Here is a 12,951-nt window from a genome sequence, read left to right as displayed (position 1 = left end):
CTGCCGCACAACCAGTGATGCGAGGGCATAGCTTAGACAGCTTGTTGGGTGCTGAGAACACCAAGGGCACATGGTGGCTTGCCAGCCACTTCTTAAGGTTGTGAGAGAGTTGGTGTACATAAGGGACCACCACCGGCTTCGAAGAAGGGGGTTCAGATCTTTCCTTGGCGCCGTTATGCTTCTGCAGGAGGGTTTCAGCGACAGCTGAAATGACCGGGCCAGGAAAGCCTGCTGTTAAATGTTGCGAAACCTGATCATTTAAACTCTGTTGCATTTTATGCGGTCAAGATTTTTGAAGCGCACATTCCAGGCAAAGCGACGCAATAGCTCGTTTTACCACTTTGGAATGAGCCGAGGCATAACTGAGCAGCTCTATTTTGGCTCGGGGGGAGTACATCCAGCAAATGTGGTCTCGGCAGAACATAAGCTTGAGGTCTAAAAAACGCAACGCCTGACTTTCAGGTAGCTCATGGGTAAAAACTAAACCTTTCCCGAGTTGATTAAAAGTAGTTAAAACAAGTGAAACAATATGGTCAAGGGAAGTAATGTTCTCTGACCTTAAAAAGATTAAAAGTCATCAACATATCTAAAAACTTAAAAAAACTGGCCCCCCTTGAAAAGTGTTTGCAAGAAGGCGGTCATTGAAGATAAAAATATCTCACATAAAATGGGAGCTACACATGAGCCAATACAAATGCCTTTACGCTGCAGAAAAAACTGGTTGTCATGAGAGATAAACGTTACCTGCAAGTAGTGTTCTAGGAATTTTAAAAAAAATTATCTACCGAGATTCCAGCTGAGTTCTGGAAAGCCACCACCCCCGAGCCTTCAATGCTTCCTCTGACCGAAGCTAACAGTACAGCATGTGGAACGAAATAAGACAAGTCTTGTATATCAGTGGAAAAGGCTATATCCATCCGATCGTTATTCTGCACAAAATCAGCAACTTCTTGTGACTTAATTATCAGAAAAGGGTCATCAACCGGAATGTGCTTAAGCTTGCTGAGCAAGAAGCGGCTGACGTTGTGTTACCATGAGCCCTTCTCGCTAACAATTGTCCTGAATGGCATATCCGGTTTGTGCGTTTTTGCCGAGAAGGAAACATCCAAGGAATTCTTTGAGCTGACACTGATGGCAGTCACCAAAGAAGAAAACTGCAGGCTGCTACAAAAGGCAATGAATTTTGTTTTCACCCTGGCTTGGCTTTGTTTGACAAAGAAGTCTTGTCACTTCTTTCTCGGAAACTTCTTGTGACTTCTTAGATAAAGAAGTCACAAGAAGTTGCCGATTTTGTGCAGAATAACGATCGGATGGATATAGCCTTTTCCATTGATATACAGGACTTGTTTTATTATGTTCCACATGCTGAGCTGTTAGCTTCGGTCAGAGAAAGCATTGAAGGCTCGGGAGCGGTGGCCTTCCAGAACTCAGCTGGAATCTCGGTAGATATTTTTTTTAATTACTAGAATACTACTTCCAGGTAACTTTTATCTCTCTTGACAACCAGTTTTTTCTCCAGCGTAAATGCATCTGTATTGGGTCATGTGTAGCTCCCATTTTATGTGACATATTTTTTTCTTCAGGAATTGACCGCCTTCTTGCACAGAGTTTTCAAGGGGGGGCCAGTTTTTAAAATATTTAGATATGTTGATGACTTTTTAAAGTCAGGGAACTTTACATCCCTTGGCCATATAAATAAATAAATAAATAAATGAAAAAATAAATAAATAAATATTGTTTCTCTTGTTTTAACTACTTTCAATCAACTCGGAAAATGTTTAGTTTTTACCCATGAACTACCTGAAAGTCAGGCGTTGTGTTTTTTAGAACTCAAGCTTATGTTCTGCCGAGACCATATTTGCTGGATGTACTCCCCCCGAGCCAAAAAAGAGCTGCTCAGCTATGCCTCGGCTCATTCCAAAGTGGTAAAACGAGCTATTGCATCGCTTTGCCTGGAATCTGCGCTTCAAAAATCTTGACCACATAAAATGCATCAGAGTTTAAATGATCAGGTTTCGCGACTTTTAACAGCAGGCTTCCCTGGCCCGGTCATTTCAGCTGTCGCTGAAACCCTCCTGCAGAAGCATAACGGCGCCCAGGAAAGATCTGAACCCCCTTCTTCGAAGCCGGTGGTGGTCCCTTATGTACACCAACTCTCTCACAACCTTAAAAAGTGGCTGGCAAGCCACCATGTGCCCTTGGTGTTCTCAGCACCCAACAAGCTGTCTAAGCTATGCCCTCGCATCACTGGTTGTGCGGCAGGGGCTGCAACAAAAAACATGAGTTCGCCTACGCTAAATGTGCAACAGGTGTGATGTACAGCATTCCCCTCTCATGTGGGGCTTCATACGTTGGCCAAACTGGCCGCTGTATTAATGACCGGCTACGGGAGCACGCCAGAAACATAGAAAATAATGATACTAGTGCTAATCTCGTGCTGCACCTTGCTTCGTGCACGTGTAGGGCAAGATTGGAGAGGACCACGATTCTTGGCAGGAGTGGTAATGATAAGGCTAGGCTCGTTTTAGAGGCTTATTATATCAGAAAGCTGTCCGAACGTTGTGTCAGTGAGACGTTTGTACATGTATATTCGTCTGAATGTGCTTCTTTAGATTCGTTTTTTGATGGACTTGTGCGCTTGACTGATGTGCGGTCTTTGTGCCTTTTCTACGCGCATGCGGGACATTCTGTTCTTATATATCCCCTGCACTAAAGCATGAATAAACTTTTGGTAGCAGCGCTCATGAACGTGTTTTTGTGTCCCCTACTCCGTCCCTCGTCCGTTTTTGCGCTTCCTAGTAAACGACAAGTAATAACACCTTAGACACAACTGCATTAACTTACTCCTGAGCTCATGCTGTAATGTGCGCCCGTAATGATTAATCCAGAGCGTTACTCTTCCAAACCTAGTGTTATTTTTCTTCTTGCCCACCAAAGAACACATTCATGCACTTGTTTTCTGCCCAGTTCATTAACATGGGCTCCCAAAGGGGCGAAAATCAGTACTCTTGAGTGAGTGCTCCAGTTCCCTGGTGTACATGTTGCCGTGTTCATAACTTTCAGCGTTATTTAAAGGACTAGGTAGCGTCGTGTAACAGTGCCATTTCTGCGGCTCATGTATCGTAACATCTGTCTGGAATTTTCAAGAATCTCGAGTCTTGGTTATTTACGGTTATTCTTCGAACAATTCCGCAGGTTCTACGTTCCTCTGGTGACGTTCTTCTGTTTCATACTGCCAACGTGGGTGCCGATGTGGCTGGTGGGCGAAACCTTCTGGAACGCGCATCTGGTCAACGCCATGCTGCGCTACACCGTGAGCCTGCACATGACGTGGCTGGTGAACAGCGCGGCGCACACCTGGGGCTACCGACCATATGACAAAGACATCCACCCCACTGAGAACCCGGCCATCTCTTTCGGCCTCTTCGGCGAGGGCTTCCACAACTTCCACCACACCTTCCCCCAGGTTTGCACCCTTTCTCTTGCACTGTGGTGAATTCGTACACGACCATATGCAGCAGGAGACCCTCGACGTTGAGCCGAGGTTACTCGCCGCTGCCTTCAATCGCCCATGTCTTGGAAATTATTACATTCCTGTAGTACGTCGCCTGAAGAAGTGCTACCATTTTTTTAAACGCCGCTGGCTATTCTTTGCTTTTTATTTCTGTCTCCAGTGCCGCTAGTGTGTATGAGCATTCCCGGTTGAGTCAAGGCACATGTAGGTCAATCGCTCGTTCCTGGTCTGGACGATGAGGAAATTAGGCTCTTGGCATGTTTATTAAGGCGAAAGCCTTTATTGGCTCATACTCGCGCCCACGAGCCTGTCCGTCCGACGTCACGCTCTTCAGCAAGTCGATAAGTAAAAAAACCTTTGTGCACGATGGGATTCGAACCACCATTCTTCCGTTCTGCAGCCGAGCGTGCTAAGGACTTCGCTACTTCCTTTTCTTTTCTTTATTGACTACGCTACTTCTTGCCAACGCATATGCAGTTCTTCTTGTCTAGGACGCTGGAGAGCGTTTGTGGAAAGACGTCGAATAAGACGGATGCCTTCCATACGCTCTCCAGTGTCTCCAGCATTTAAGATTCACAAACAGTTGTGTACTTATTTAACAGCTTAACCACACATCAGTGACACAAGCAGAAACACCGCGCTAAAGGCTTTCGCCGCACCGTAGTTTAGGTAAACAAAGTGCCCCCCTGAATTTTTAGACTGGTGGCATGGCATGTTGGGTGCTGAGTAAGGTGCGCATGAGTGAGTATAAAAGGAGGGGAGTTTACCGCCTGAGCAGGCAGCCAGTTTAGCGTCCCTTTGTTTCTTCCGTGTACTTGAACGTCTTTTGAGGCATATAGCAATAACGATACTCCCTCATATTTTTTTTTCTTTTTCTGCCCCCATCTTTCATGGCATGGCGAATACCTCGCAAACGCCCGAATTTCATCGCATGTGCACTATGAGCCGTCCGCACAATTGCATTCTCAGTTGAGCGACATGGTGATAACCGAAACAACGGCCTTTACGGAAATTACCTGCTGCGGATCATGCCACTTTTGCACCACATGTGCAAAAACAGCGATAAAGGTTTGAAGCCGCCTTGCATACCGAAAGGACAAAGGTAATTGTGAAAGGACGCACACCGTGACAGAAATGAGATTCAAAGCTTTTCTCACGGATGCATGATGAATGCGAGACCACAGCATGAAAAAACTGTGATATGTGCGAGAACACCGCGTCAAATACGGTAACAGCGGGGTGACCACGAAATTACCACGGAACTCGAAACTCCGCTTACTAACATCCAACACAGGCAGATGCTCTTCGAAACAGCCGAACAAGAGCTTAGCATTAAGTTCCCGCATGCGAAAACGAAACACTTGATTTCCAGCTCCCAGCATACCTCAGTTATAATAATTCTTGTACGCCTTTGCAAGGCACTTGCGCAGCATAACACGAACGGAGTAGTGTGGAGAAGTCGCTGTTGAAAGCCAGCGCGCGCCCAGGTCAGTGGGGCAGCGAAAGAGCAACGCACGCTACTGAATCTTGTTCCTCTCCCGCAATCCAGGTGGCACCACCAGCGTCGCACGAGCCGACTGGCGCCTCATCTGAGGCGTGCTGTTTTCGTTAGCAGATGCTAAACGCGTTCTGTGGCGTCAGAAGTATTTTCCTGGGCTTCTGTGTCTGATGATGGCCACTTAAGGCATTGCAAGACTTGTTGCTTAGTACGCCTGAAAGCTTTCTAAGCCGAATAAAACTCAAATACGGCGCATTGTGAAACCTGCATAGTATCCGTACCAATGTCTCCCTTTAGATTCGATAAAACTATCTGTGCTACTGGACCCCTTAAAGCTGGGGTGCGTTGCCCATCGAACAACTTACGTGTGCTGTCAGGAGCGGCCGAGTGAGTGTTTTGAGCTCCGAAGATGAAAATCATCTTTCTTGTCTTTGTAGCGATTTAAAGCTTCTCGTCTCCCAGACTAGTACCAACCTGATCAGGGGTGGATTTGTAGGCTACTCTTGGAGGGTAGGGTTGGCGGGAATTGTAGGTTTTATATATAACGCAAATTCAGAAATAGCAAGAGTGCAAATGAATAACCGTCATGGAATCAGCGTTGTATAAGCTACTGCTTCCTAAATTTACAGATTCCTTCCAGGCCGATATGAAACTAAACCTCAGCGTGCAATGAAGGGTCGAGGAAAAAAAAAAGTCGTCATTTTCCCTCCCAAATCGCGTTTCTTCTGCAAGCAAAAATTAAACGTGGACCGTAGCAAAATCTTTTGGCGAATCCCTTGAGCAGCCTATTAGACACGATCTTGGCCGACCTTTTTGCCCTTCCCATCTACGTCATTTTTTTCTTTATTGTGAACAATCCGATCGAGACGTATGGCCCAGAACATGCCCTCACATTTTTTCTTGTTTCTTCACATACACTGAAAGGTTACTGTGGCGAGCAAGGAGAGCAACCAACAACATTCAATTTCAGTCTATTTAGTTGCCGCTGTTCGGGCTAAGTTTTTATTTGGATGCTGTCAAGGTTTCGTGCAGTTCTTGGGTGGAACTTTTCTTTTCGCACTGGTTAACCCCTGTCTCTCACTCCACACCTCTCTCAACTCTATCTCTCGCTCCGCAACGGTAGCGCGTTAGACAGCAAAACCTAATTCATTCACGTTCTTCCTGCAGGACTACAAGAGCAGCGAGTTCGGGCCACTGCTAAACCCAGCCACCATCTTCATCGACCTGATGGCCAAGATCGGCCAGGCGTACGATCTCAAGACGACGCCCAAGCACCTCATAGAGAAGCGTATTGAGAGGACTGGGGACAAGAAACAGCACATCATGAGGGCTTTTGTTTCCACATGAAACCGCCTCGTAGCCCATGTTCGCGGCGGAAACACTCTTGTAAGGACTGCGAAAGGAAAGGACGCGATTACGAGAATTGTGGTTTCGAGTGTTCACAGCGACATGTCTGCGCACATGCTTGCCTGACTTCGTTCGCACTCTCCTAATCTTTTACTTAAATGGAAACCTTGATTTTTTGTCTCCGCCTCGCAAAGACAAATGAAATATAGTTGAGGCTTCTAGGAGAGAAGGGCTCTGCAATGAAAACGAAACGTTAATGTGAATTTTTATAGCTGTGTACTTGTGTGTGTCTTCCAGTAGCAAGTCACAGAATGTGTTTTGTTGTGTTGGAACAGGAAATGACTGAGTAGAGAATGTATCCTAGAGAGCATACGAACGGAATACCGTAGTAGGTGCTCTTGTTCGATTGCCGAGAGCTGGGAATGCATTAAGTACCGCGGTACCCACGCTGCCTCGATGAGCACATAGTGTTCGCAAAAGCTTTCCTTATCACCATTTCCCTAACCCCACCCCTTTTAACACGTGCGGGACAATTAAATTATGGCAGATATGGTTTTTATACAGGTCCACCCTATCTACGATGCTGGACACCTCATCCAAATTAGTGCTCGGTACCACTTCTGCAGGCCTGCGCGCAGAGGATAGTTGGGGTCCAGCTTTCAGTGTCGTAAGGCTTTGCTATACGACTGCTCAGCTGAGCTGAAGGTAGAATGTTTCCTTCAAATTTTTTCTAGTCCTACCACTCAAGTATCTCTTTTTTATGTTTCTGATGTATGTACAGCATTTCAAATTCACATTCAACTATTTCTGCCCTGTAGGAAACGTGCAGAAAGAGGTGCTGCAGAAATAGTTGCGATACGCAGCTTGACAAAGCCACAGCCTCTTTCACTTGGCAGCGGCTAGTCAGTACAGTTCCTTAAACAAACAGATTACACAATGTAATGCTCATGAGAGTCACACTAAACTATACAATAACAGGCTAGCATTTATCGCCGAAAACAATGAGAAATACCAAAAGTAATATCGAAATATTACACGCATTCAGTAATAGAGATTCATTTCATGTTTTTTTTTTTCTATCAGTGGCATACATAACACGCAAACGACTGTTTGACGATCTGAAAAGGTCAGAGATGCTGTAATGGTACCTGTTTAGTAGTGAAGGAAGAGCATAGCTTACACTTTCTTTGCCTAGATTCAAACGAGGTATGGGTATTGTCCAGACCTCCATATGTCTTGTTGTGTCGCCCGATTCCGGGTGTGTAATTGAGTGAGATTACTTAGGCAAATAATATTTCTGCGCGATTAAAGTTCTTTTGCACCTCCAGATCAATCTGCGCAATTACACTTATCTCGATCAGGCCGTCTCGTCATTCACAGCAAGTAGCTGTCAGCATGTAATTCGTCGTGCAAACCCACTGTAAGGTCGAGGCTCACTTTAATCTAGGCGCGTCGTCAGGGCCCCATTTCTGTACGTGTAAGAAGCCTGTCTTGTCTCAGATTGGTTGTTAACGCAAGTGTATCGTGATAACAGAGACAAATAACGAGATTATCAGTGTCCGTCACTATGGACTATGCTTCAAGATTGTGAGTTACGAGGACGTGGAGTGTTTTGCATTGCGCAATCTTCGCAGGACTCACGAATGTCTGTTGTCTATTTTACCTCTTAATACTGATTTAGAATGTACCTGAAGCGTATTCAAATAAAGGAACTTATTGTATGAATATGCAATACCTGTGTACCTTTTTTACCAACCTCTGGGAAAGGAAGTGTTGCTCTCACTTGTTATAAGCATAACTAATTATCCTTTGCTCTAGGTAAGACAAGCTTTTGTGAAAGTTGATTGGACTCTTATGACATAACGGTACGGCAAAGAAACCATGCTCATGTACAGGCGACACATGAACGGACGGAGCAGCGTCCGTCCCGGTATGCGCCCCATTTCTTGCGAACATGGTTTCTTTGCCCTGCAGTTGTGTCAGAAAAGCCTTCAACTTGCACAACATACTTTTGTGGTGCTTCTCGTCCAGCTTCTTATTTTGCTTGAAGCCTGATCTGTGAAACCGGAGGTCCATGCTGCTCACTTGCTCTCTATGAGGTGTGTTCGCTGAAAAGGTAAACGCTGAAAAAAGCTGGGGCACCTACTCTAACTCCATCTATGAAGCCATAATATTTTTTTTTATTTTATTGATACTGTTGACCCTCGCTTGAGGGTCGTTACAGGGAGGGGAATACAATGCAATGTACAACAGAAAAAATTCATGTCTCATAACATCAAGTTGGGTGCCCCCGACACAAAATATCGATAGAACGTTCGAACTTGTGCACTTCCGATTGTTCGACAACTTCAACAGGCAAAGCATTCCAAATTTCGATGACATCAGGAAAAAAAGAGTAACGAAAAACATCAATACGTGAGTCGTAAGGCTTGATCGATCGAGTGTGGCAGTAATTGCTATCTGCTTTCAATAATTGGACTAATTTGAACAAATAAACTCCTAAATTAATTCTAACTGTTTAAAAATCGCGTTGAAATGGGAAACCTGAAATCGATTACTGTACATTGTTACTTAAATTTCTCGAAATAAGCCCGTAGTTTCGAATTATATACGCACCAAAAAATTAACCTCAGACAATTCAGCTTTTCAAGGATTGAGCGCCAGGCATGGTGCCGTCATTGTTTTACGTCTATGGGTGACATGCGAATGACTGCCCTTCGACTCGATTTGGCGTGCTACTCAACCGGGCGTCTCGACCATCGCGTCACCGCGACAGCGGCGCCGGTTTTACGCGCGCCCACCTAGAAAAAAAAAGTCGTTAGCGTAATTGTAATATGCACTGAACACGCATGCAACTCAGACAGAGGGAATTAGATTTCGCCGAGCGCATACGGAAGGAGCAACAGTTATCAGCTTGAGCGCGTTATTACACCACACCGTGCCGAAGCGATCCTTTTCGCATTATACCTTTAACGTCAAAGCGAGGCGGGGCTGTGAGGCGCACTTCAGGCCTTGGGGCTTGGAATTAGGCCAAAGCTGAGGCCGGTTCACCGAAAGAGGTCGCAGAAGAGCCAGCTATTTTGAGAACTTTGAGAAACTCACTACCGTTGCGCAATGCCGTTGTAAAAAAGGGGGCCTAACGTTACTCGGCAGGTAGGTCAAGGAGGCAATCACGTACAACTGCATGGAATATTCTTAGTTCTCAATTATGGCTGGGATTAGCGACTATCAGTATTAGCGATTATGGCTCAAACGCCCAGGAAGGCGACCGCTTAGCAACAACAACAATAAAGGCTGGCAGTGAAATGCTCTTGCCCCGTCGGGCGCCGCAGGTGTGAACGCGCGCAGCTTGCCTGCTCAGGCGAAAGATGGCGTCGTTGCCTGTAAAGCGGCTACTGTTCTACCAAATCTTCGAGAAGCCCGTGTTGCCAAGAGGCCCTAGCAGTTGCGATGAACAAGATATTTCATCAAATTGCAGGCAGCACTTAAGAAACGGGGCTAAAAATTCAAGGTCATGGATGTTGAGAATTCTGTTTCTCTGAACCTGGGAATTTACTGCGCGCTTGTTTATCGGTACAAAGTTCACCATTCACGGTTATAGGTGGTGTCCTGGCGCGCTTTATATCGCGGTATTTACTGTGTTGACACATGGGTGCATTTTAATCCCTGGAAGGAAAATGTTCGCAAGATATTAGATTTCTTGTTTGCTCATTCGCAAAAACCAGACTGTTTGGGGTTCAGTACCTTCCTGATCACTGCTCCCAACAATGGTTCTGGTATGAAGAGATTCAGCACTGATATGATATTCAAGTTCTTATGCATTGAAGTACTTGCGCGCTTTTGTTTGGTTGATATGGGAAAACTAGTTGGTTGGTTTGACGGCAACTAACCGATAAAAGGCATGAAAGAACCATAACTGAAACGTTATACGCTTATTTTCAAGACAAGTCAAATATTGAACGGTAAACGTTCGAGGGAATTGGAGAGTGCAGTCGGCAAGTGCATGGTGGCTTTTGCGAAGGCAATGCGAAAGAAAAGAATGCCAAGAGGACGTCAGATGACCTTGAGGAGGAACACAAAACACACCTTAAGCGGCTACAAATCGCCGCACGTCGCAAAGGTTTCAGCGGGCACGGAATGCAGCAACTGTCAGTGCTGCATGGTCATGGCCCATGAAGCTTGGATATCACTTGAATACTTCGTTATCCTACCACTAGGCGCAAGGGCCCGCCTCCCAATAAAACGCATGAGTGAAACAGCTGGTACAAGCAGTATTGGAAAGCTCAATAAAGCACGTCCTTGTGTGGTCTCTATGAAGTAGGCTGTCAATACTTTCCAGCACATCTTAACAGTGCTTGTTGGCAGTTAGGTTATTGCGGTGCGCGATGTAGATTGTTATCAGAAGCGTGCATGCGCACCATTCGGAGGCGTCCAGTACGTCCCCTTAAAGCTCTGTTTATGATCAAGTGATTTATTGTTGTTCAGCAAGAAGCAGTTTACTGCAATATCCGCCATCCTCTTCGTCTGCCAGTCGGCGGGCAGATCCTTTGAAACATTTCTTCTGATTTGGCAGTGGAATTGTCAAAACTCCGCCCTAATCCGCGACCGCTCTTTCGACTATGGGTTCGGTTTGCTCGTTACCAGCGACTCAGGGAGGGATGGGATCAACCAGAGATGGTGTGGGGTTACGGTACGTCGTGTGACATCACCAGCGAGTACCAAGAACAGAGAAAAAAAAATGGCGGAATCAAGTTCCTGTTCTCTCATATATCAGTTTGAAATTGTACCTTTTTGCATTAAATATCAGCCACCAGACCGGCACTCATCATTAATTCTAGTTTAATGAGCTCCCTACTTCACTGTTCGCCTTCTGCCAACTTAAACAGGTGTTTGAGCGTGATCTCAGTTGACAAATAGTGTTATTAGCCACTTAGGCCTTGGCTGTAAACCAAAGAAATATTTCCATTATTTTATTTTACGAACTCATTCAACTAAATCTCGTTTGCCGCGTTACCGTCTCAGCGATTCTCAATCCGCACATACCGTTTTTTTTTTCCTCGGCGGTCTAGAGAGAACTTCTATTTGGCCGCGAGGAAAGCTGCGTAACTAAAACACAAGACAAAAAAAAAGATAGCAACTTGTGAGGCTCCCACCACGGTTGTTTTCTTTTTGGCCGGAGCGATGCACCGAAGGGTCTTGAGTTAAGACTCTGCTCCTCCCGGATGGTGGTCTCCAGCAGAATGCTTGGGTTACGCAATGCATTTGACACCTTTATGCAGCTGGGACGCTGTGCTAAAGGCTCTTTCACCTCGTAGTTTCGAAACACAAAGGAGCCTGTGCTCTTGACGTTGGCAAACACGGGAACGCAAGACAAATGGCCGAGGTGCAAACACACGAGTGCAGAGGATTGCGCAGGCGATAACCGGACGCCGCCAGCTAGGCGACAGAAGTCGAGTTGGGCTCTTTCCTCAAGAGGATGGAAAGCAGTCAGGAGAAAATGTTTAAAATTGCGCGGGAATAAACTGAATGTATGGTCGAAACCTCAAGACTGAGGCCTTTTTTGTGCACAGCAGCAGTAACGGTAGAAAGGCTAGCATAGTCCCACCTAGAGTCACTAAATAAAGACTTAGAGTACCGGCACTCTTTTCTCCTATTGTTCTGTGCCGCCGCCACGATCATTGGTCAGTTTGCATCACGTGATATTTGTTTACACTGCGACGGTTCATGGGGGCTGCCATTTTGTGGCTTATGCGTTTTCAGTCGGGCAACTGTGGCAGTCCTAGTGCTGCGACGCTGCGAGTGCTGCCGGTGACCGACTCAGTGACCAGGGATTCCGCGCCTCGCAGCATTTCAGCTGCACAAGAGCATACGAGGATGCCGTTTTGCTGCGTTGTTGGCTGTTTCAACTCGCGGAATGATGGAAAACGCTTCATGCGCTTTCCGCTTTCCATGCCGTACGGCTACGATCCCCGCCGCAGCGCAGGGTGGCTAACAGCGTTGTTTACAAAATGGCCGGGCCAAAGTTAGCGGCGAGGTCGCCGAAGCGACAATCTGGCAACAATGATAAACAACAAAATGGCCACCCCTGCTTACCGCCGTGCTGCAGTGACGGTACTCTAAGTCTTTATTTAGTGACTCTAGTCCCACCGTGCACGGCTAGCGCAAGCCGCCCCCCCCCCCCTAGCCGCCAGCGCGCATGCGCAGTGACTATGGGGGACTAGGTGGCCCTGCATGTGGTCTGCACCTGCAGGTGGGGAGCCGCCAACAGCGCATTGCATGGGATCGCTACGCTAAAACGTCGTGAGCACTTGTAGCAAGTCCAGGGATTTCGGCTCGATTAGCCCCTGATTCAAAGTTGTGTGCGCACATCATGCATTTGAAACAGCATACTAAGAGAAACCACCCTGCTAAATGTCTAGAAATGAACTCTTTAGAAACCGATGCAACTACTGTGCTTGATGCCTTCTATAAGACGTACGGCATTTTGAGAGCTGTAGCTGGCGCTTGCTAGTCAGAAGGCGGACAAAAAAGCTTCCTGTTCGTCAAGAATAGCTGATGCCTTGGCTATCGCCATCGTTTTTCTTTAATCAGC

At 46.2% G+C, this 12,951-nt stretch overlaps 1 protein-coding gene across 2 annotated transcripts in view; it reads left to right on the top strand.

The window, feature by feature from the left end:
* Positions 1–8,087, top strand: part of LOC144115428 (acyl-CoA Delta-9 desaturase-like) — a 42,544-nt gene extending 34,457 nt beyond the window's left edge. The window contains exons 5-6 of one of the 2 annotated variants that reach the window (XM_077649825.1): positions 3,196–3,466; positions 6,180–8,087. In XM_077649825.1, coding sequence (XP_077505951.1) covers positions 3,196–3,466; positions 6,180–6,359 — 451 coding nt within the window. In that variant the 3' untranslated portion in view covers positions 6,360–8,087. The remainder of the gene's footprint in view (positions 1–3,195; positions 3,467–6,179) is intronic. The other variant, XM_077649826.1, reaches the window with a different exon arrangement.
* Positions 8,088–12,951: the final 4,864 nt, after the last annotated feature.

The sequence above is a fragment of the Amblyomma americanum genome, chromosome 1 (assembly GCF_052857255.1).
Source record: "Amblyomma americanum isolate KBUSLIRL-KWMA chromosome 1, ASM5285725v1, whole genome shotgun sequence".
In the NCBI taxonomy this organism is placed as follows: domain Eukaryota; kingdom Metazoa; phylum Arthropoda; class Arachnida; order Ixodida; family Ixodidae; genus Amblyomma; species Amblyomma americanum.
The sequence above is the reverse complement of the archived record's forward strand: the minus strand, read 5'-3'. Positions and strand labels throughout refer to the sequence as shown.